The 25176-nt window shown below is 39.5% G+C and overlaps 1 protein-coding gene across 16 annotated transcripts in view; it reads left to right on the top strand.

Moving 5' to 3' along the window:
* Positions 1 to 25176, top strand: part of LOC104633960 (hyccin 2) — an 82317-nt gene that overhangs the window by 38725 nt on the left and 18416 nt on the right. For 7 of the 16 annotated variants that reach the window (XM_075756279.1, XM_075756283.1, XM_075756280.1 and 4 more), the window contains 4 exons: positions 12 to 99; positions 5200 to 5359; positions 6563 to 6730; positions 11583 to 16866. In XM_075756279.1, coding sequence (XP_075612394.1) covers positions 12 to 99; positions 5200 to 5359; positions 6563 to 6730; positions 11583 to 12187 — 1021 coding nt within the window. In that variant the 3' untranslated portion in view covers positions 12188 to 16866. Of the gene's footprint in view, positions 1 to 11; positions 100 to 5199; positions 5360 to 6562; positions 6731 to 11582; positions 16867 to 20173; positions 20597 to 21606; positions 21751 to 22043; positions 22131 to 23447; positions 23538 to 24849; positions 24882 to 25176 lie in introns of those variants that run through there. The other 9 variants (XR_012836042.1, XR_012836043.1, XR_012836041.1 and 6 more) reach the window with 4 other exon arrangements.

Genomic DNA, 25176 nt, shown 5'->3' with positions numbered 1-25176 from the left:
TTACTTTTTAGATACAATGGTCAGTGGGATCTTGGCCAGGAGGTGTTGGAGGACATAATTTACAGAGCACAGCTTGAACTCTACTCACAGCCTCTGCTGGTAAGAAACAATCCATTGCAGTTTATGGGCTTGGTTAAGAGGAGTACGGATGTGTTTCTAAAGTGGACTGGTAATGAAAGCATTTGTGGCCATTTACTGCACTCCCAAATGCAAGGGGTTGTTAACAGCTTAAATTTTCAATATAGCTATTTGTACCATGCTTGAGTATTAAGCTGTGGTGTTGGGATCTCCTAGGTCTCATTGATGCTGAAAGCTAGGATTTTCTAATGTTACGATTAGATTAAAATGTTTATGTTGTTTTGGCATAAACTGCTGATGAGTGATGCAAAGAAGCTTAACTGAATGGTTATATGCCATAAGACACTAGGCTCCTCTCTGAGAAGGAGTTTAGAAAGCAAGGGGGTCCTTTCTGAACCTCGTGACTCAACGGGAGGGCCTCCCTCAGCCACATATCAGACTTGTACCCTTTCATGCAACATGCTGAAAGCTAGGATTTTCTAATGTTACGATTAGATTAAAATGTTGATGTTGTTTTGGCATAAACTGCTGATGAGTGATGCAAAGAAGGTTAACTGAATGGTTATATGCCATAAGACACTGGTTGCAAAAAAAAGTGTTTTCTTTGCTTCTAGACCTTCAGCAGGGCTGAGAACATGTTGTGTGGTTTAACTGATAACACAATATAAAGAGCAACAACAGGATAGAGCTGAAAGTGAAAAGGAGAATCATCTCCAGAGTCAATGTCAGATTTTGATTGATCAACGTCACACAGGTTTTAATCCTTACCTTCTTTGGAGAAGCAGCAATAGAATGGAGTTCTGATTGTTTGGTTGTTTTTCAGTTTCCACTATACTTGCTGTTCTGATCATAAAAAGAAAGAAATGAAATGAGGAAGGTGGTGAAACTGGGCTGGATGCAGGTGGATGTGATTGGGAAGGATGAGGTTGACAGAATGGGGGGATTTTGTTTTTCTGTCAGATTAGGAATGAGGATCAAAATAAGAGGGAAAATGAAGGAGAATAAAGTAAAATAGCCTATTGTCTCAGTTTCTGCATCAGAACTGTGGCTAGAAGCCTTTAATGCTTCTCTGAACTAACAGCAGTAAAATTTCACTGCTTTTTACATAACTGAGAAAGGAGTGGATTGGGAAAAATCTTTTTATGTGGCAATCTGAGATCTTTCTCTTCTGCAATAAATTACATAAAATTATTCTCTTGATGAATTAATATTGGCTGTAAAATTTATCTACAGGCTTTCTGACACTGCTGCATTTTAAATGCTTGGTATCCATTGAATTATTATAATAGTTGGTCCCTTTTGGAAATGACTCATCGGTCCATCAGATTGAAAGTTTTAAATTAAATATTGAACCTGCTGAATTGGGCCACCCTGTCAAACTTCTACATTTAAAAGGTGTGTAGGAGGATCTGGAACTTAATTCAATTGATGATATTACAATTTTCAGTCCCCATTGTTAATTTTTAATCAGTTTGTCCTTAGAGATTACTTCTAATTGTAAGAATCTTCTAGAATGTCTTTTGTTTTTTTCCAAAGCTACTCTTGCCTCTCCATCCCATTGTCTGGTGTCAGTGACATCATGACATCACCAATTCTTCCCCTTTCCCCAGTTGGCAGGTTTTCATGCGTATTTGTGCAGGCACATCTGTGGTGGTTTCTTCTTAATACTCTGATCATTGCTTCCTATCTTGTTTTACTGCAATTTTTTAAAAGTAGCTTTAAGAAATTGTCAGTTTTATATATAAAAAAAAACAAACCTGCATGTCCTTGGCCTCATGCTATATAATCAAGCAATTTGACTTTTTCAAAGGCTGCAGTCCTTTCACCTCATTGCATTCTCCAGGAGATGTGTATAATTTAGCAGCATTGTAAAATTTTGTATTTTAAACTTAAAACTACTGGCACCAAATAGAATACTGTCAGTGTGGCATCCCAGATAAATTTCAACTTCAGTCTCTGCCTATTATTTCCTAACAGCACCAAATGCTTTGAAGTCCATTTAATATTCAGACAAACCCCCATGTTAAGATTATTTTTAGATATCTGTACTCAAGCTATTTGTATAAATATGGGAATGCCATCAGTCATCATTACAATGAGAAATATCATGGTCCCTGTGTTTGGGTGTGTCTCTTGGAGAAATATTTTTGACAATATAGTAGATCCATGTTTTTATTTAAATAGGTTTATATTGCCTGTGGACTTAAAAAAACCCCACACAAACAACAAAAAAACCCCAAACCCCTCCCCCCAAAAGTGCTGAAATAGCAGCATCAGAAAGCTATGAAATATCTGTAATGTAGAAGCTGTCTTCTTTCACTGTAACCCAGACATTGCACTGGAAAGGGCAGGAAGTAATGCAAGGGAAAGGCTTTTTCTGGGAAAACTATCTCTGTTAAGAAACACCTGGGTATTGATTTCATAGTCATGAAAACTGGGAGTTTCTACAGAGGGAAACTAATCGCCAAAACTCAATATTACTACTAAGCTAGCCTGGACCTGCGGAGTAGCTCAGTTCCAGTCAGTCAGTCCTTTCCTCTGAACAAAAGAGTTCTGCACTTGTTTCAGACAGAAATCCCTGTCTTCAATGCACAGACGCACACATTTTCTTAGCCCAGTACACAAGAAGTGTGGATCAGCAAGTCCCTATTGTGACAGCACCTTTATACAGTGTATTTTATTGATGTACTTACTGCTTTTGTTGGCTGTTCTTTTCATTAGAGCTCCTTTCTAGTAGGCAAGAGTGGATGTCTGGCCTGAAACCAGCACTCCTTTGTCATTGATAGTTGCAGACTTGGCTTGCCAAGTCTGAATTATGCTGTTTGTTTATTTTCCTGCCTTTCAATGCTGGATTAGACACAGTGAACAAGTTTTTTTGCATCCCAAAGGATTGCAGTTTTGGGTTTTTTCTGTCAGAGAAGGGCTGTGACCCATTCAAACTGGTTGTTTAGATTGTTTCAAAGTTTTACTGTTGCATTGATTTTTATCTCCATATGGTTCTTCTCACTCTCCAAAAGTACAATTTGTGCTGTTAGAAAGCGCCAGCTGTTAAAAGGTTTGACAAGCAGAAGTGCTCTGTCACTTTTCTGGACCTGTTGCAGAAGACTTCTGCTACTAATTTTTAGATTTTGATCCTATATACTGAGAAGGGTACCTATTCAAAAGAGAGCGCAACTCTAGTGAGTAAGAAGATGGGAAGGCAAGCCATCGTATACTGTTAAACTTGATCTGCTTTGGTTCAGTACAGCAGAAATGAGTTTCTGAACTCTTTAATGTGATCAAGGATAGGATGAATGCGGTTTGTACCATTTCAAGAGGATGCCATGGAAAAAGGCCTATGTGTGAATGGTAGTTCACAGGTGCTGAGGCTGACAGAATTGGCTAGAAAAGGGCAAATCAATGTTGGACAAGTGGAAGGCAGAATGATAAGGACCATTTCTGTGATGGTGCCAATAATCTTTTGTGCTGGTTAGAATCAGACAGGAAGGCAGTGGAGATGATGTTTAATGGGGAGTTACAGGATCACAACAGCAGCTGGAGACCAGGGTCAGCTATATGGCAGCCATTCCAGCCTCCCAGGAAGTGAAAAGTCTTTGATTTAGTTAATATCCTGTAATCTCTAGCTTTGCTGATAGAAACGGTTTCATTTCTTCTCATGCTTGCTGTATGGTTTGCCTGTTATAACTTGTTCGAAAGTAACTATTACTTTATCATTATGCAAATAAACACGTTTAATTCATGGAGCTTTTATGGCATGTCATATGTATGGATATTTTTATCAAATGTTATCTGAGATCTTCACAATACAAATAATAAAAAGTTCTGCTGATAGGGTCTGTTCCAGTGGTTTAGTAGATTTCTTGTAGTTTTATGTTTTTGCGAATGTTAAGAGATAACTTAATTAGTTAAGCAGATTTGGTATATGTGGGCTTTGGGAGTTCAAGGAATTTGTTGGATGTCCCTTACATTTCCAAGGCCTTTGGCAACCTCAGAATATTAAGACAGCATTGATGAGGTTTAAAAGTGCATTATTTCTGTCACTAGATTGAGGGGAACATATGAAAATGTTGATTACAGTATAAAGCTAGGAAATGCCGATTTTAGTAATGTGCTAAACAGTTGATACAACTCCATCACCTAATCACAGGTCTTTATACAATAATCAAAATGCCTGTTAGAAAAAAAGAGCATAGTTTAAAAGGAAGAAAAATGTATGTATGCGTTGTCAGAAAAATGGAGTATCTTGAAAAGATGCATATTCTAAAGCAGATCTGTATTTCATTTGAGTGGACAGAAGAGTCAACCGTACAGTTTTATCTGTGACTTACAATAGGGTTTACAAGCCTTTGCCTTGAGCTAACAAGTACACTACATGGATTTAAGACATGCAGACCACATGTATTTAAATAAATGTGTTTCTCTTGCTATACAGTGAAGTCTGTTCTCTCAAGTTGCAAAATCCTTTTTTTTTTTTTTTTTTTTTTTAATGTGTGACACAAGGGAAAATCCATTAGGAGGCAACATAAATTCGCTTTTCATAAGGCTTCTTGTAAACTGTGGTGGAGACAATAGCCTGCCCAGATTATACTGGGAACTGTTGCTAGGTAGGATTTTATAGAGATTAGCAAGTTATATTTTCCATAGTTATTTTAAGTCTAGATGTCTCTGACCCTCTTATTTTATCTACTGTCTTCATTAGAGGGGGAGTAAAGAGCATGTAAGAAGTCATATGTCTGTGAAACATTCTTTTCATAAAACGTAAACGGTATTTTCCTTGTCATTTTGGAATCTCTCTTGAATGGAGACCTTCCTGTATAGGTTGTTACCTCTGCCAGTACAGGTGGCAAATGTAGAACAAAATAAATTACACCCCCCCCCCAAAAAAAAAAAAAAAAAAAAAAAAAAGAGAAAATTCAGTTATATTTTTGGCAATAGGTTTGTGATGAGCTTGTCAATGTAGTTATCAACTGTGAATCTTGGGGATGGGGCCATCCATCTAGATGAGCTCTGGCATAATTAACAGTTCTTGGTTGTTTCCCTTTCTGTATCCAGCAAGAGATCTAATATTGCCATTAGTGCAATCAAGGACAGTAGTAATACAGCATTTTACTTTTATCTTAGGTTGCAAATGCCATGAAGAACTCACTGCCCTTTGATGCTCCTGATGCATCGCAAGAAGGCCAGAAGGTACTGAAAGTAGAAGTTACTCCGACAGTGCCGAGGATTTCTCGGACTGCTATTACAACAGCTTCTATCCGTCGTCATCGCTGGAGGAGAGAAGGTGAGCTTTCTCTGCTAAGAGCAAATACTGTAGTGTACTGTATTCATCATCATCACTGTATTCTGGCTTCTGAGTTTGCGTGTTTGCAGAACAATTGGTTGGGGTTTTTTCATTTGTTTGTTTTTGAAAAATGATACTCCATAACAATGTATAGTATTTTACATCTTCAGAGCACTGCATGAACACGAACATTTGGGGTGTTTGTTTTGTTTTTGATTTGGTGATAAACCATGAGGTAGGTGAGAAAATGGAGAAGCTGGAAAATGTTCAGTAAGACTTCTTTTTTTTTCTCCATGTAACACAGCATAAAATTGTAGGGGTACAGTTTGGCTTAGAATTTGAGTTCTTTAATCCACACTAAAACTCAACTGACTCCCATCATAAATAGCTCAGGGAATGAATGATATTATCCAAACCTTGATAGGGTTCCAGGTACCTAAAGCTATTGAAAGCAGTGGGAGAGGGAAAAGCTGAATATCACACTCCTACCATCATATGCCCCAATTTAGAGAGGGGCCATATCATAAAATAGCTTTGGATAGCTTAGAATTAGTCCTTATTTTTCCTTATGTCATATGGAAGTGCACTTGACTGTATGAAGAAACAAAATAAATATGTAGTAATATTTACTTTGATATGATGACATCTTCAGTGTAGGTATAGCAAAAAGCTTGCTTTGAAATCACTTTGTCACACTTACAAAGCTTTGTTGCTGCATGTATAAAACATTGATTAAAAATAGCTGCATAAATGGCTGAACGTAAAAAGTAGAATAACCTAAAAATAAATGGAGGGTAAAAGTCTGAAAACAAGGATTACAGTTTTCCTGTGGTACTCCTTTTTTTTTCTTTTTTTCTTTATTCTTTTTTTTTTTTCCTTCTTCTTCTGTATCGTGTGCAGAAGGATTTGATGACCTCTGGTCTTCAGCTGAATCAGGATGTCCAGGACAACAAGTAGCTGTCTTCTGTTTTCACGACTCTGGGTCATGTTTGTCTTCACTGTAGTTGCCATTCATTTGCTAGTCTCTGGTCTACAGTATAGCCCACCTGTCCCTTTCTGTGGATGTTCTCACAATTTTTAACTAAACATGGGTAGTGTTTTGTGTTTGTTCCATGTCCACATAAATCTTCTATTTTCCCTGCCTGGGTTGGAATGCTAAGAAAGGAATAGAAAAGCACTAAAATGTTATATGTTGAATCCCAGATGGCTTTGACTTCTCAAACGAGGCTGACTCAAGCATACCTGGCTCACCGATCCAACACGGCTCCACAGACCTAGGGATCAAACGTGAGCAAGAGGGGGAGGTGCTGATGCGCAGGACCCCTGAGCATGGCTTCCCGGAGCCCACCTTGGCAGCAGCCACAACAGAGGGTAGGACAGAGATGAGGAGGCAGAAGTCAGTGAGGCAGTTGCTGGAGGAGGATCCTGGCTCCCTATCCCCAAGCAGAACTTCTTTCCATTCTAGTGTGTGTTTCCGCTATCCCAGGGTGTATTAGCTTCTCTTTGCAATACACGCATCCCCTATATACCTAACATCAGGTCAGGTACTACCTTTTGTTATCACGTGGGGCTGGCCTGGGGCTTGCATCTGTTTGGTGAAAGACTGCTTGGCATGGCAAAAAAAAAAAAAAAAAAAAAAAAAAAAATGGACAGGGGTAATAGCCAAGAGCTTTGGGATTGCTTGGAAACTTTCTATTACTGAGCATGTTTAATTGATTAATCAGAAGGAAGAAAATGCACCAGATGAACAGGAATCTAGTCCTGAAAAGCAGACAGTATCAAGTATGAATGGATTTGGCTACAACTTAGTTACGATAGTGTCTTGTTAGTCTGCAGTTTTTAAATTTCCAAGAAGAACTTTCATGTTGCTGTTAAAAGTCAAGTCTACCTAAGACAGATATACAACTGCTGATGTTTTTATTTGCCAGTCATCCTTTAATTGAAAATTCATACATGGACAACTCATTTACATGAATAAGCTGGCTGCTCCAAAGACAAGTACCAAAAAAAGTGCTTGTGTTTTCAAGAAGAAATCAGGCTGTCATGTTTCTAAAAACTGTAGAAACAATTATTGCTTGCTTTCTCAATCATGCTATCTGCACAAATGCTGTAGGACTTCGTATGTCTGCTCTGCAGCCAAGAATAACAGATAGAGTAGCTGGTAGAAATTTGTTTTGTGTAAGTTCATCATTAATTTTCTCATCCTTACTCCATAAAAGATGTGGGTTTGAATACTAAATTTGAATCCTGATTTTTCCTCAGAGATGAGAATTAATTTCTTGTAAATTTAGCTAAAGATATTTTTAAGTGTTCTCCTATCTTAAGTCTTCTATCTGAACGTTTCTTTGGTATTTCCAGCTTCTATAAGTGTATCAGTTGATCATAAATGAGATTTATTTCCATATTTGGATATGAGCTACGTAGGTTTCAGATTTGTTCTTCTGGAAACAATAATCTGGAGAATTTGGAGATTTATTGTAGTGTTATCATAGAATCCTTACCCTTAATCAGAGTTGCTATCAAACAATAATTAAGACATCGAAGATAGTTGCATAAAAATGTTCAGTGTGGGTTTATAATCTACTCCTTGGTGCATAGTGAATTTGAGCATGCTCAGTAAATGAGTCCTGTCTTCTCCTAAATTCACTTGTTCCGTTGGTCTTACTCCATTTTACTAAACTTTGCATGTGCATGACCTGAAGGATATGGAGAAACTGCAGAGAACCTTCTGGGAGAGACAGGAAGTGGGAAAGAAGTTGATAAAGATTTGCCCTTCTCATCTTAATTTGTTTTAAGACATCTATATAATCTGGCATGTTCTTGGATAAGGCATAATTCCATATGCTTTACTTCAGTAGAAGTGGGCTGAATACCCTTTACTTCTGTAACATTAGTAATGTATAATTACATGCTCGGGCAAACCGAATTCTGCCAGTTGACAGCATCTGGGAGAAGGTCAAGGAATGGAGTTTGACTTGATTGTCAGTATAGAATTGTGTGTGGATATATAGTGGTCTATTATTTTACTGATGCTGATTTCATAGAAAGTTTCAGCTAGCAAATTCCCCCTCATAAATACCATTTTGCTATCAAACAATATAATGAGAGGCTGATCATTTCTAGTGACTCTTCAACCTTCAGGTATGGGAAAGATAAACAGAATAAAAGTAACCTTAAAAAGCTGCATAAAACTCCTTCTTCAGATCAGTGTTTTGACCCAATAAGTAGAAAAAGGCAATTTCAAGAATGACTCAGTAATGCCTTACAAGGTATTCTGCTTCCGGGTGATAGCAGCTGTAGTTATGTGCGCTACTTTGGGTCAGTGGAGAATGCTGTATCTACATCTACAGGATTAATTATGTACAGGCATAAATAACAAATTCTTTGGGGACAGACTTATTCTGATAAGGAACAGTTGAAGTCCTGAATACATGCTGTAGTGCAATTGATGTGATTTCTGTCTAGTTGCACTGTCTCTTTCTCTTCTGGCCTTACAGTAGAAGAGTGCTTGGGAGGAGTAGGTTTTTAGGTTTTATTTTCTTTTTTAATTGTCTTATTGGTCTGTTGGGGGGAGGAGGAGAATAAAGAAAACTTTATTACTTCACTCTCTTTCCCCTTCCCCAACCAGAGTATGTAAGGACTCAAACACTTTTATTTTTTTTAATTGTTTCTGAGGGCAGTTTTAAGAGGAAAAATAATATGTATTGGGAAAAGAATATGTGTTTGCTGACTTAGTTCAGTCCCACTGAGAACTTCTATAAGTATATGGATCTGACTAGACAGAAGTTCTCTTGCATGTTGTTTTCTCTATCTTCTTCATTTTTGAGCACTGCTGAGCTGCTTGGTCTTCTATATAGTTGCAGCATCCAAAAGCTTGCAACCCCTCTCAGTCTTGTCTTTAAATTCTGTGGATAAAATGCCACTTTTTCAGTGTGATTCTTCTGCTTCACTGTCCCTGAACAGGAATGTCAGGTTTAGTATCCTGTTACTCAGCAATGTTATAACGTAAACTTTGAAGACAACTAATGTTCTTGTAATAATGAAAAGCTTAGCAGTATTGTCGGGAGATACCTTCTTGCAAGTTATACGCCTTTCGTTTGAATAAAAAGGGCTTGAGAGGGGACTTCAGCTGCTGCTATTGCTGCTTATAATCTAACACGCTTTCATCCAGCTTTGCATGATTATATAAAGAAACATAAATGTTGTTTTAATGAAAAAGTGCTTTTGCTTTCAGTATGTTCTAGTTATGTTATATTTTTATTAGCATCTTTGATTATGTGTGGGAAGGTTGAGGGGTGGGGGGAATGGAGATGTGGTGGACTGTGAATAAAATACATCAGCATCTAATGTAAGAAAATACACTTATATCTCAATAAGAAGATGAAGGCCTAGTTTGACCAAACAGGGTGGACAGGAAGGGGAGAAAGTATATGTATTTTAAATAAGGCTACAGGAAGTTAAAGCAAATAATGCACCCTTCATTTTAATAATAGCTCTGGAAACCTAAGAGGCTTCTTTTTCTAAGGCTAAAGGCTTTACCAAGGAAGGAAGACTGCAGTAACATGAACTATATTACTGTTCTGCTTCTGGGAGGCTAATGAGTCAAATAGAACTATACAAAACTACAGAATAATTTTGCATTGTTCTGAGAGGCCCAAGAATGGTCTGATTTGGAGATGGCTAAACATCTTTTGTAAGATGATATACTGTAATGGTAAGCAAAGTTTCCTGAAAAGAAGTAGTAAGTTTAAAACAGAATAATAAAACCTCCCTGTAAAGTTTTCTTTTTGCTTTACACTTCAGAAATGTGAAGTTGGATCAGGCTACGCAGAGGTGGCAACAACACTGAAAGCTTTGTGTCTGTTCTGCTTGCCATAATGTAAAATGTTCTTTAGTGCTCTGCTAACAATCAGCATGAAAGCATGAGCTTCCTCTCAAATGTTAGAATCTCTTAGATCCTTGCCACCACTTTTTCCCCATTCCACAAAAGAGATTTAAACATGTTTGCTTGGTGGCAAGCTCGGTTGAACAAACTGCCAGTGGAGCAGTACAATGGCTTTAGCTGGGACAGATCCATAAGCTTTGCAGATTTCTCACAAATAATCAGGCTCCACAGCTTTTTTTAAAGAAAAGCAAAATTCTTATAGCCTGAATATCTCCTTTTTGCTAACATGGTTAAACTTTATGGCTTTTTCCCATTGAAATGAGATATATGGAGCAAAAACTCAATCTCCGTTTTCAGTTTTGAAATTTGAATGCTGTTCAGTTTTCTACTGAAACAATAACTCTTCTTTTGGGTACTTGAAGCTTAGAAAAAGGACTGGAAGAAGATTAAAAAAAAAAAAAAAAAAATCTTTGTGTGCAGCCCTAATCATATTATAGGCCTGAAAACAAGGATTTAAAAAATAAGTTTGTCAGGCTTTTTTTTTTTTCTCTTTGAGATTCCATTCAAAAGCAAAGTGCCTCTTCTACAACATGAAGTGTTTCAGAATTTAAATTTCTTTTAATACGAGGGTTGTTTTTTTCTCTGGGAAGGCTAGATGCTGAGATAAAAGCAAGTATGGTGGAAGCACCTAGATAGGATTGGTGGAAATGCAGGGAGGATTGAGCTCTGGAGGAGAGAAAACTAGGAATTAGGTTAATCTCTAACAGAAAGTATAGTCGCATTGTTTGAAGTGCCAGCTACACGCAACAGAAGCCTTCTACCTCTGTTGGAGCATTGTGATTGCTGGCTTAGGAAGTAGCCTAATTCTGAAGCTTACCAAGCACTTTCCAGAATTTACTGTGACTGGAAGAGATCCCAAACATGCTTAGATCTTGCCTCAAAATAGGATAAAAATAGTCTGAAAGGCTTTTTTTTTTTAACCACAGGTACAAGGAGAATGGGCACCAGTATCTGCAGACAGAACGAAAATAAATTAACAGAATAGGTCCTAATTCTTCTTGTTTATAGACAAAGTTTGGGAAATATTTTGACTGATAAAGTGATGTAGAGGAAAGGCAAATCAAGCTCAGGGAGTACTTATTGTTAAATTCTGTTAAATATGACAGGAAGATTATTGGCTGAGAATCAGAAATTTTTAAGCAAGTAGAAACCAGGTGGATTAGGAAATGAGGTTTGTTTTGACATTCTGTGCGCATCTTTGTCTTCATGTAACTTGAACGCTTACTGTGTGTTCTGATTTGTTTGGGGCTTTTTTGGTTGTTTCTTTTTTCTTAATAGATACTGAAGGTGTAAATGGAAGAGAAGAATCTGTGAACCTTAATGATGCCGATGAAGGATTTTCATCAGGAGCTTCCCTCAGCAGCCAGCCAGTTGGGACCAAACCTCTATCATCTGTATCCCAGAAGGGCAGCTTAAGGAAAACAGCAAGTGGGCGTTCTGCTAAGGATAAAGAAACCTCTTCTGCAGCAAAATCCAATGAGAGCCCTCGAGATTCAGTAGCTCGGAAGCAGTACATGCACCAATCCACTGACCTTGGTGCAGATATAATTGAGATGACACCTACTAAGAAACACCTCAGCCTGCCTGCTGGGCAGGTGGTGCCAAAAGCCAACAGTTTGAGCCTGATCAGGACCGCCAGTGCTTCCTCCAGTAAATCATTTGACTATGTGAATGGCAGTCAAGCAGGCTCCAGTGTTGGAGCTGGTACAGAGGGTGTTACCAATCTAGCAGCTGGCAACACCAATCGGTTTTCAACTATCAGCCTACAGGAGGACCGACTAGGCCAAGCTGGGGAAGGTAAAGATCTCCTTCCACCAGGAGCTCCCCTAACCAAGCAGTCTCGATCTCCAAGTTTCAATATGCAGCTGATATCCCAGGTGTAACTTTGACTCCCTTCCTTAGGACTCCCTTTTTCCCCTTAATCCCCAGGCAAGTTCATCCTTAGGCAAAACATGAACCATCATCCTGCAGTGTGAAAATACTGACTGTTGTGATCTTGTTTCATTTGGTTTAGCTCTCATACTGTATTACTAAAACAGCAATAATTCCTCCTTCATCTTCATCGTCCCCCCACCTTGTAAACATGGTTGTGAGGCAGTATATAATGTACTGTATGCCTTTTTCCATGCCTTCCTTTCTCCTTGGGTGATGTGCAATCCATCGTAGGCTGATCAGTCCCATTTCAACACTGTGAGACTGGAGACACTGGCGGAAATGGTGAATGTGATCCCTATGACATGATGCTTTGGCTTTGTTAAGAAATAGAAACGGGTTTTGTTTTCTCGGTCTACAGTACTGCAAAGACTACTGGATCATGACTTTTTTCTTTCTCAGAACCAGGAGTGCCTCAGAGATTCTAGTGTGACTTTGGACCTCTCTGAGTCTGTGCAATCAATTCTGGGGAGGGGATTGTCATTGCTGCTCCTGGCTGCCTACAGCACTTTTTTCATTAAAATGAGGGTAGTTTTTTTTCTTGCCTGCCCCCAGTCTCTCATCCCAGAAGCTTTTGATGTTCAGCAACTGAGACATGCATATTAACAAGTTGTTTTCCCTCAGAGAGAGAATTCTAAGTGGATAATGTAGGTTACAATGCACTTCTAATGGCGTTGTAGCCATATGTAATGTTACATGTCTTCCCCTCCAGGACACAGGGTCATTCTGCATATAGACTAAAATTTAGACAACACCATGCTGTTAAAGCGATTTGTTTTCTAAGTGGGAGGGAAACACTACTTTCCCAGGAACTAATGGCTAGCTCTGCTCCATTTTTGTTGTCGTTCTTGTGAGGTGCTGATCACTGAATTGAAAGGTGTATTCGGGTAAAGAGTATTTCTCAGGCTGCTTTCTATGGTATCATGGCTGTTGGACACTCCTGCCCTTCTCAGCTGCTTTCTCAGTGTCCCTGAATTCAATCATGGACTCATTTGAAGCATCCTGCAGTCCAGACAGATCATAATCTTAAGGGGCTGTCTCAGGGATGGAGACAGTAGTCTGCTAGAAACACTGAAGCTTCAATGTGAAATGCTTTTTGAAAAACACCATTTGCAGAAAGGGGTACTGACAGTCCTTCCTTCCCAGAAGGATCACACTTCATTGCCTTGGTATATATAATATGTTGAGGTTTTTTAACTCTTATTTTAGTGGGGTGGCCCTACTCTAGAAAATTCAGAACTCATGCCGTTGAGCCAAGCCTTGAATGTATATGACTGGTGTATGGGCACTGGCTGGTACTTACGCTAGAGAACGCTGCTTAGAAGCACATTTCTGGTTACACAGGAGAATGTTTGTTGTTCTTTCTCTATCTCTTTTTGGATTGCTAGAGAGAAAAGGGGAAAATCCATCCTCTATGCTTAAGTCATGTGTGATATCCTGGAAGTTTACAAATAGTAAACCCACAGGAAAGAGGTATGATCTTTATGTGGGCACTTTTGGTTTCACCATCACTGTGAAGGATAAACATAAGCAGTTATAAATAGCAGGACTATCTTTGAATGATAGTCTTTAAGAAATTCAGGACAATGACATGGTGTTGCATTGCTGGTAGATGGTTTTGTGTTTTGTGGTTTGGTGGGTTTGTTTTTTTTTTTTCTTTTTAATGTCTTTATTTCAAATACATTATTTCAAATTTACAAATTATTTCAAATTTACATTAAAATTCATTTAAATATTTGAAGGTTTTTTGTGGTTTGACGAGTCATGTTGGTAGTCTAGTCTTCATATCGTACATTCATAAAGTGAATTAAATGGCATGTGGACCAATGCAGAAATTCAGTTAAAGAATAAATAGAATCATCAGAAAGAAAACCATACAGTTTCTAAATTGAAGTTAATCTTTAAGGACCACCAGTCACACACAGATGGAACTAAGGCAAAGTTGAGATTAAGCTATGAGGCATTTTCTTTAAAAATGTCAAAGGCTGTATATGGTTAAACTCTTCTTTTTTTAAATAAAGTTTTGCTAGTGGAGACAATTGGTAAGTCGTGGCTGAAAGTACAAAGTTTATATTTTGTAAAGACTATTAATAGAAATTCTGTTAAAGAGCCATCACTGTAAATTGAAAAGGACCAAATAATTCGCTTAAATCTTTGGGAAAGAAAAGGTCAGGAGTGTCAGCTAATTTTTTAAGAATTACTTTATTTTAGTATTTTAAAAAGTAGAGTTGTTCATTAGCTAGGTTCTCTACTTTCTACATTTGCCATTATAAGCATTCCTCCAGAAGTTTTAGGACACTTAAATTGGCATCAGGCCAAATTTTACAAATTTTTTTTTTACTTTTTTTTTTTTTACTTTTTTAAACTTTTTTTAAATTAAATATTCTTATGTGTGGGGTCCCACACTGTTAAACTATTTCAAGAAAGTGAGACAGCTCAGTGACTTCAGATAGGGAAGTCAAATGTACGTGCATAAATTCAAATAGGCTAAAACTTCAGTCAAACTACCTTTTAAGATATTTTTACAGTTCTCATTTTGATCATGTGCCTTTTGTTATTTTATCTGCTGTATTTTGGTTTGTTCTGGTGTATATATACCTACCCCATATAAGGCTTTTTAAAGAATTAAAATTTATCCCTGTAAAAAAAAAAAAAAAATTTTTTTTTTTGCTATGTGCTGATGTGGTACATCTATAACTTCTCAAAATTACCCTTTTAGTGCGATGTTTCAGTTGTGGGAGCTTGTTTTGTCATTTTTCAGACAAGTACTGTTCAACATCTATCTTACAAAATGAGTCATCACTAATATCTACAAATCAGCTGTAATAACAGGCTTTGCCAGTGCTGTGTATCATGTTTATCATTAATGCTTCTAGATGTGTCTCAGACTATGCCAAGGTGCATTAAGACCACAGTGAAACTTTATACACTGAAGTTCAGTACACTTCAATGTACTGTGGCAGAAATAAAATTAGAAGTGTCTGGGATATGGGTTGAAGGAATAATCTGCTGGCTTTCTAGTTATATATGCTAAGTACTAAACAAAGTACAAAACATACTTAAATTTTCTGACACCTGTGACAAATATTTAGACTTAAATCTCTTTATCCTGAATTCATTCTGCTGTGTCTTGTTTTAGAACATTTAGTACTTGACATGAGGCACTAGCTTTAGATTTCTGCAGTATTTCAGTGCAACTGCAGCAGTATAAAAGAAGGTCAAAAAGCAGAACACTACAATTTTTCCTCGTGCACATGCATGCACGTACATTTAATTCTTAGGTGAGGAAGCATGGGTACTATATTTTGATGTATATATACATTTAAGTGGGGATAAATTAATTATTCCTTGATACAATTTTTACCACATCACAATATGCTGCCATTTTGCAACTTATTTTTGTTGAGCTTTATAATTTCAAGAAAATATAAAATGTTGGGATTGCGAACTCCAGCTTGATTATCCTTTTCAGGGGTTTATTGTGAGTAGCTTTTTGGTTGAATAATGACCCCTTTTTTTCATACTGCAGGCAGCAAAGTGATGAAGTAAAAATACCTATTAAAATGATTGTTGCAAGATGACAGTTTAAATTGCTGTATTATTCTTTTAGTTTTGATTTGGAGACTTTGTATGTCACTGTCCATTTTAAATGCAGATTTCTTTGAACACCCTTTCTGATGTGATTTGGAAAAGTTTTTTAACAGCGTACTTCATTCTGTAATGCTGAACATCATGTTGCAGCCAGTAAGCATTAGATCTAGTATTTATAGTCTGCAAGGGTGTTGGTCTTAAATACAACATTTCCAACATAATCCTGCTAGCTTTAACATAATTAGAATTATCTGTTTTAACATCAAAATAGTGAGGAAAAAAATGTTTTCTGACAAAGTATTTATTTGCACTACTTATGAATACTGGAGTTTACTGGGACAGGGTTTTTTCTCACCATGTGAGGTTTACTTGTGTGTGGGTAGGTACATACATTTGTCACGTGTTGACAATCAATTGCCTCGACTGTGTGTATACTGTATGTAAATATGAACATATTTTTCAAGATTAAGGGGGAAACCTGCATCTTAATGGTGGTAAAGCTACTCTGTAGTAAGGTGACCCCCAACTCTAACCCCTTTTTGTCTCCAGATATTATGTGGTTTGTTTTACTTCTTTAACGAAGATTATTAGTGTTCCTGGAAAATTTTAGCTCCAGGGAAATTTCCCTCAATATTTAATGTATAACATGTTCAGAGAAATATATTTTGAAAAATTAATTTTGGAATAGATAATTCTATGCTATGGCTGTATTTTAACCTAAGAGTTTAAACTTGTCCTGTTTTATCATGAACCAATGGCTATCTCTTTTAAGTGTTCAGCATTTTAACTCCGGTCACAAACCAGAAATTTTTTGTTTATCTTGGCTTACAAATTTAAATTAATTTGAAGACTAAATGAGAACCAAGAATAACTTTTTGAGTAAAATCATAAAAAATCAAGCAGTACAGACTAGGTACTGTACTTATAATCCTGGAGGAGGTGTGGAAAATATAATGAACGTGTTTGAATGAAATGTATGTACTGCAAACAAAACAAAAATATGTTTCTGGTGTTAGTAAATCTAATAATCTCATCTTTATTTTCTGCAATTCTCTTATTGCCAAAGATATTGCTACCTTGGCATGTTTAATATAGCATTAAAGCCATTAGCTAGGTCTCATTTGTAACAACCATTTACATCATAGGAATAGTTTGCATCAGAAGAGTAAACATGCCTCTTTTTTATTTATTTAAATTTCTTGTTTAGGATAATTGCAGGACTAAAGTTGCAAAATATCACTCCTTTCCAAGCACGGTAAGCAAAGAAGCCAGATCCTCTGTAATTGCATTGCATTCTTGGTTTATATCAAATTGTTCAATATTTTATATTTTCTTTAGTATTTTAAATGCTGTTTGTTTCTAGTATACGGACCTTAATCTCTTTTGATTCTCTTTTAGTTCGTTTTCCCACTGGCACTCAGATAGACTTTGCTGTGGAAAGATAAACTTTTCTGTAGGTGATTCAGGGTAATAGATCATGATGTGGGTGTTGGGTTAGTGAATACCTGTATCAGTCGGTCAAAATCTGCATGTCATGACCAGCTGAAGAGCCAAAATAATCACCTGCCTCTTACAGAGTGGTGGAAGACAGTGGAGAGCTGTGAGCAACTTGGTTTGTCAGTAGTTCTTGAAAACAATCAGTAAGTGGATTTTGCAAGACTGATATATGTATGAGGATTTCCACATAGTCATTATGAAATGTTATCTAAAATAAAACAAATATTGGAACAAGATTTCAAAACATAACAGCTAGCCATTTCAGATAAACTTGCTGAGTAAGTTTGGCAAGTGTCATGGCCTGTGTCATTAAAAGTTCAGAATCAAGTTGTAGGAGTCTAAGGGTACCTTACAGTCTCCAGAAGTGGATTTAGTAAAAATCTGTCCCATGTCATTTGTCTGTATTTGAGATTTAATGAAAAATTACACATTTTGCTTCTGTTCTTTTTTTTATTATTTTTCTCTAGGCTACTCCCCTTCCCCTGATTTTTTTTTTTTACCTGATTATCAGATTTTACCAAAGGTAGTATCTGAGGGACCAGATGAATTTAAAATGGGTCCATAAATTATCCCTCCTATCATGAAGGATTACTAAGCTATTCCTTTGAGGAGCTGTTGATGGGAACAGATGTATAGTAAAACTTTGTGTCTGTACAGTAAACCCTTGCCCTACGTTGTAGCTTGTACATGATGAGCAAAGTGATGATATCAAGTTTAGTAACCACTTACTTGGTTGTGAGCTCCCGGTGTTTTACAGTTGGTGGGGTGTAAGCAATTTAGAGTGGAGTATCTTTGCATTCTGATTAACTTTTTAAAGCAATTTAAATTTTGACTCTTGAAAAGATGATTAATCGCTTAAAAAAATGTGGTATGGAATTCACACAGGTTTTTTGTTTTAGAGGGTAAAATGGTCAGGGGAGACTTCTGTTTAGGAGTATCTCCTAGTAAAGTGACTCTGTGGTGCTTTGTCATGGAAACTTCCTCACGAACCAGTCAGTAGTGGATCCTGTGTGTTTGAGTCCTCATCCTCTGCAGAACTGATCACAAAACAGAAAAAACAGTATGAAGTAACCTTTTACCTTTTGTTCTAAAATAAGGAAGACTTGGGAGTGACAGAAATACTGGCTATTGACACTGTTCTTTCTGTTCAGGCAGTTATTGTTGTTGTGCTAGACTTTCATGTTATTAGTTTATGAAAAATGCAAGTAGTAAAAACTTTGTGGCTTCAAGTATACAGTAGATGTGAGTTAACAATCACTCAGGATAAAACAACTTGTCAAAGTATTAATAGATTCCTAGTACTAGGGTGTGTCTGTGTGTTTTTGTGTGCCAGTGTTCAATGATTACTTTGAAACAAGACTTCTTACTGTTTTCTTGCAGATAGTGAATTGAATACTTTCGGGATGGACATTACTAGCTGGTTATTTATGGAGAAATACTGTATGATTAAATAAAACGTAGTCATTTAACATTTTTTCCATATCAAAGATTCCAGGAAAAAGCTAATAAAGATTTTTAATAATTAAATCAGATACTCTTTAATGCATTTTAGATTTACTATGGTAGCTTTTATTTGGTATTTAAAACCCCCCCAACAACTAAATTGAGGTACCCCATGCTGCATTTTTTAAATTTGTAATTCCTGTACTTTGCAATGAATCTTTTGATCTGTTTTCTGTTTTTGTCCTGGTAAGAATACAGGATATGCTGTCAGTTTTACTAGCAAAAAGAAACGTTCTGCAAGGGTTAAAAGATTATTTTTTTACTTTTTTCTGTCATAGCAGGTTTGTTTCTCTGAACTAAGTTTTCTGAGGATTTTTACTACTTTAGCATTATGTAATCTTATCTCTGTCATAGAAGGAGCATAAGCAGCAAGTAGCCCACATCTTGTGGACAAACAGGCTAGGCAAAGGGACATAGATGTGTGGTTGTGATATCCATATAGTAGTGAGCCCCTCTTCACCAGGATAGCCCTGCGTGCTGATACGAACCCCAGACGTTCAAGATTCAGTACTGGTGAAGGACTAAACCAAACGGGTTTTTAATAACCGTGACCTCTGCTGTATGATGTCCTTTAACTTGGGACCAGGGAAAAATCTTCATTCTTAGACCTGAAGATGGCACGTATTGAAGATCATGTTATTGGTGCATGTAAGCCATTATCTTAACTGTCTTACTGAGCTGGTTAATGCTGTTGACTGTTGTTGAAATGTGAAATGTAGTTACTATTGACTTTGTAAATATCTGCCAGAGATGAAATATAATTATTTTAAATCATTGTAAATAGAGATGTATAAAACTTGACACAATCTGCAATGCAGAAAAAAAATTATATATATATATAAATATATAAAGATGTTAAATAAATATTGTGCTGTTTCTGAACAGAAATGTATACTTTGAATTGCCTTTTTTAAAAAAACTTTAATTTCCGTTGATGGGGATGTGTAACGCAGGGTAGATATGCAGTGTTTCGTAGCTCGGACACGCACAGACACGCGAGTGCGTGGGGTGGGAGGCGGGAAGCAGCCGTCGGGGGCTCAGTGCGAGTTAACTTTACCTCGGAGCGTTCATCGTAGCTGCTGTCATCTGCGTATTTCTGTGAAGAAGGGCTGGCAGAGCGGGGCCGGGGCCGGGGCCCGGCCGTGAGGAGGGCTCTGCCCCGGGAGGACGGCGGGGACGGGCGGTTCCAGCGCGGCGCTCACGGCAGCTTCGCGTCGCCACGGCAACCCCGGGCGCCCGCCCGGCGGGCGCGCGCTTCGCTAGCAGCGGAAGTCCTGCCCTGTCGCCGCTCCCGCCGGCGGGAGGCGGGGCAGGAAAGAGGGTCGCGGATTGGTCGAGGCACAGGTCAGTCAAAGCGCCGCTGCGGCGCTCAGTGCCCGCCGCGCTCGCCCTCAGGGAGAGTGGTGGAGTCGCCCGTTGTCTGACACGTGAACCCGCTTCCTCCTCTTGCTGCCGCCGCAGGGGGCGGCCGGGAGCCCGCGGCGGAGCGGGGAGCAGGCAGGAGCCCGAGACTCGAGCCTCGGGCTCGGGCCCTCCGGAGGGCGGCGCGGTGAGGCGAAGGACAGTTCCGACGGTTCCTGCCGCGTGCCGCCGTGCGCGCGTTGCGGCAGCGCTCCCTGGCGGCGGGGCTGGGCGGGGCTCACGTGGCTGAGGCGGAGGTGTTTGCAGGGTGCCCGCCATGAGCCAGACGGAGGGGAAGGGCGGCGGCGCCCTGCAGGTGAAGTTCGTGCCCGACGAGGAGGTCCTGAAGCACATTGCTGACGACTCAGGTACAGCCGGCCCGGGGCAGTGCTCAGCCCAGCGCCGCCCGCTGCTCCCAGGGCGCTGGGAGAGGGGTCCGAGCAGCTGCGGCGGCCCCCCGGGAAGGGAGCCCTTCTCCAACACCCGGGGCGGCTGAGCGCCTTGGCCAGGCTGCAGGCAATACGAGGCCTTCAGCGTCATTCTCCTCTGACTGCCTCTTCCGCAGTTTATTTCTGTCCCTGCCCCGGCACATCGAAAGGGGCAGCTGCGGCGCCGTGGCAAGTGCCCTGAGCTGAAGGTGGTGTGGATACTGCCTTCCCGAACAGCAGCCTGTGCGTAACGGCCTGGGAGAGGGGGCACAAATAGCCTAACTTCCTAACCCATGACGTGGTTAAGCACATACAGAATCAAATCTGAATAAGATTCGAGGTGGTTGCTCCAGGAGTCTTTTGCTGTAATTTTGACTTCTTCTAAGGTCTGGAACCTCTGTGGAGATGCTTAAAGCTTGCCCATACAAGGTACAGAGCACCCTGATCTGACTTTGCTGTTGGTCCTGCTTTGAGCAGAAGGCCAGACAGACGGTCTCCAGAGGTGTCTCAGCCTAAATTCTCCCATCAGTGTGCTGACAGCCTGTAGGCCAGGTCTTCTCCACTTGCTCCCCTTTGCTAGGGAAGCTAGAGGATGCCAAATACCATCCTCTTTGTGTGCAATTTGATACTTCTATGTGTGAGTCACTGTCATTTTTCCCCAAACTGTGGAAGCTGGTCTGTGCTGAAATGGGGATCTTGTTCTCATGGACTGCAGGGGCAAAGCTTTAAAGGGGTAAAAAGCTTTTGTGGTAAAGGAGGGACTAATGGCTGTAGGGTCAGCTGACCATCAGGGCACAGACCAGCTATTCTTTTAGCAGGACATCTTTTCAGCGTTGTATTTGTTTAGTGATTTGCACAACAGGAACTTGGTCTCTAAATGGGGTAGCTGCATGCTGCTGCAATGGAAATAATGAAATAGCAGGAGGTTAAAGCTTTTATTATAATCCTAGGTAATAAAGTACGGAAGGACAAGACTCAGCTGATGGTCAATGTGAAGAGATTTGTGAAGAAGCTTGAGAATATTTCAGACGATGAAGCTCAGGAGATCCTGGAAGAGAAGAACTATGTTGCTGTTCTTGGAATATGTGCCCAAGGTATTAGCAGGGAAGAACCTAACACAGCTGGGACTTTAAGAGATTCTTGCAGTGTCAAGGTTGTACAATGGTGATGAAATTGTTTTTGAGGGCTGACCAGCTCTGACTGTGCTTGTGGGAATAGGTAAAGGAGAGGATAATGATCGTAGGATTTTATTATGATATTTATTTCATAACACCTGCAATATAAAGAGTCCTTTGAGCCAAATAGTAAAATGTTGCATTCCGTCTTCCTTGGGTTGGGAATATACCAGTGCTTTTTAAATAGCTACAAGTAAGATTTCTTTTCACAGATCCAATGGGAAATGGCTCAAGTGTAAGTGGCGGTGAAGTTTACTCATTCCAGACTCCCAAACGCTCCAGCAAAATGGCAGAACTGGGTATATTTTCCTTTTTCTTCTTTCATTCTTGCTCTGGGTACGGTCTTTTTTTGAGTACTCTGTTAAATGTGATTTGTCACTTCTGCTTATTGAAAAGATATGTTTGCAGTATTTCAGTAGCTTTTATCTGGCTCTGAATCAGTCTTCCTCAGAAACAAAAGCGCAGGACTAGGACAAAGCAAAGGCATGGTGGGGATAAGACATACAGATAATAAACACATAGAAAAAGTAGAAGTTTCTTAATGCTGGGAGAAAGTCTGCATGTAAATGCCAATGGATGGCAGGGGTTTTATTTGCATAACTTAGAAGGATATGAGAATAACTCATTATGTAGCAAAGAGTCAAAAAAGAAGGCAGTATTAGCTTTGTGTGTGTTGAGGGACTTTACTCAAAGTGTCTGAGCAGGCTTGCTAGGCTAACAGTGGACTTAGGAAAAGCAAGCAGAAAGTGGCAGTTCTGGAGAGGGTGGGCTGTTCTGGTTCAAATAAGATGCTCGAGCCCTGCTGCCACTACATTTCTTCTCACTGTAAGAGTCTTTGTTTGCCCAGCACCCTCTCTGAACTTCATTAGTGTTTATCTGTGATAGGTACTGATATATCCTACAAGGAATGAGCCAAGGGAAAGGGGTCATCCTCCTATATCACTATATAGAAACTGATTTCAGTACCTCTTTACTTCTCCTCTGGGCTTCTGCTGTGTCTTGGGAAGTTGTGTGTTTCTTACACCTCCTTCTGCAGCAGGCTAGGTTTCACTGTTGCTCTCTCCTGGAGCCATGACTCAGTTTGAAAACTGAGGCAAGTCGTACAATGGAAGGCTGGTTTTCTTGAGGGACTGTTAGCAGGATATGGGGTCCTTCCATATTCAGATCAGTGATTAAACTTCAGCTTGTGTTGATAAGTAGTGAAAAGAGGTAAATAGGATACAAGAACCCACCTTCTGGGGAGCTGATGTGTTTGCTATACCTGCTGCTCTACTACGTCCAGTTGAGCAATTTCAAAGGACTAAGTGAACATGATCAAACATTGCTCTGAGTCAAAGACATGTGCTCTCCCTGGGAGCAAAGCGTACTCAGCCATTGCCTCAGCTATACTTGTAAAATGAATTAACTGAGGAGTTCAGTCTTTGAAAATCTTTGTTAAGGATTACATTCACCATTAAGGGTAAAAAAAAAAAAAAAAAATATCTAGTGTGCTTCCTGAGATAGCTAGGAATTTAATACTTGGAGAGTTTCAGATGTATGGCTCTATGGCTGACTAGCCAGAGCTGAGAGTTTTGTACCTGACGTGAAACTTCTTCCCTTCCCCCTATTTCCTACAGCCTCTGAATTAGCCCAGACACCAGGACAGAGTGTTGCCTCTGATCACTCCAAGTGCCCTGAGAAGACAGCCAAAACCCCTCAAAGTAGCAGTAAGTCCTGTGATGCGTTGTGGAACTGAAGCTGAGTGAATGGGGGTTATGTTTCTATTTGGGTGGTTGGAGTGGATGCTTGAGTGCCAGCTTCTGTCATGTTTGAGTAATCTAGTCAGCTTAGCATTGTAGATTGAACTGCTTGGTATGTGTGGCCTGTGGTTCACCTGGGTGTCAGATCTTTTATTTTGCCCTGCTGCTGTAGAGAAAACAGGAACTTCTCTCTCATCTGTTGCTGCGACACTTAATGATTTCCTCTGTGTTCAACAGAAATGCTTGCACTTGAGAGAGTTATGAGCTGGGCTGATTTGTTGAGCACCAAATGGGTAGGTGTCGTGGTTTAACCTGGCAGTCAAAACAACCACACAGTTGTTTGCTCACTCTACCCCCACCAGTGGGATGGGGGAGAGAATCCAAAATGGTAAAACTTGTGGGTTAAGATAAAGACAGTTTAATAGGACAGAAGCGGAAGAGAATAATAATAATAGTAAAAGAATAATAAACAAGTGATAGCACAACACAATTGCTCACCACCCAAAGCCAATGCTCAGCTAGTTCCTGAGCCATGCCACCTCCTGGCCAACTCCCCAGTTATATACAGAGTATGACATCATATGGTATGGAATATCCCTTTGGCCAGTTTGGGTCAGCTGTCCTGGCTGTGTCCCCTCCCAGCTTCTTGGGCTCCCCCTGCCTTCTCGCTGGCAGGCCACTATGAGAAGCTGAAAAGTCCTTGACTGCTTGGCAACAACTAAAACATCAGTGTGTTATCAACATTATTCTCATCCTAAATCCAAAACACAGCTTTTCCCTGGCTGCTAGGAAGAAAATTAATTCCATCCCTACCAAAACCGGGACAGTGGGGTTGTGTGGATATTCATGTGTAAATTCACACTTTATTATATAATATTCAAGTGCCCAATGCTGTAGGGGAGAAATACAGGTGGGAGAAGTCAGCGCAGGTCAGCACTGGCACGAGTGTGTTACTTTGTGCTCTGAAATGGAATCTGATGTGCTCAGGGAGAGGACATTAGCTCATTTTTCAGCCTTGTCCTTCCTGCTGATGGCCTCCCAAAGCTGTGACCAGAATTAAAAGCTGCCTTCTGTGGTAATAAAATTGACCATCTTTGTTCTTTCCTTTCCTACTTGTGAGGAACTAGAGGCTTCCCTCATAAGGATTAACCACCCAGAGAGCTGATACTTTGGTGCAGTGTAGCTTTGAATAGTGAATGCCTGTTTTTTCTAATGGACCATCTTGTACTGCTGTTGAAAATATGCAGTACTCTGAACAATGCTGTTTCTTGCTTTGCAGAACGTTCAAGTTCAAACAAAGTGCAGCAAAGGGTGAGTGATAATTCTACCTTGCTTGGGGTTTTTTGTTTGTTTGGGTTTTTTCACTTTTAAAACTTGAACTGGCCAATTACTACAATTCTGGAAAGAAAGTACCTTGAAAAGCCTCATTTGCAACATGGATATCTCTCCTAATCCAATTGGGCAGGAGTAACTCAAGTGAGAATCAGAGCTACCATTAATCAGGACTATGGGATTTAGAGTCCATGGGCACATAGTGGGTTTGACAGCTTGGTATGGGTGGAAACTATTCCCTTGCATCACACAAATGAGGATGTTAGACAATCCC

The sequence above is a fragment of the Balearica regulorum genome, chromosome 6 (genome assembly GCF_011004875.1).
Source record: "Balearica regulorum gibbericeps isolate bBalReg1 chromosome 6, bBalReg1.pri, whole genome shotgun sequence".
In the NCBI taxonomy this organism is placed as follows: Eukaryota; Metazoa; Chordata; class Aves; order Gruiformes; family Gruidae; genus Balearica; species Balearica regulorum.
This window is presented reverse-complemented; position numbering and strand designations above follow the sequence as displayed.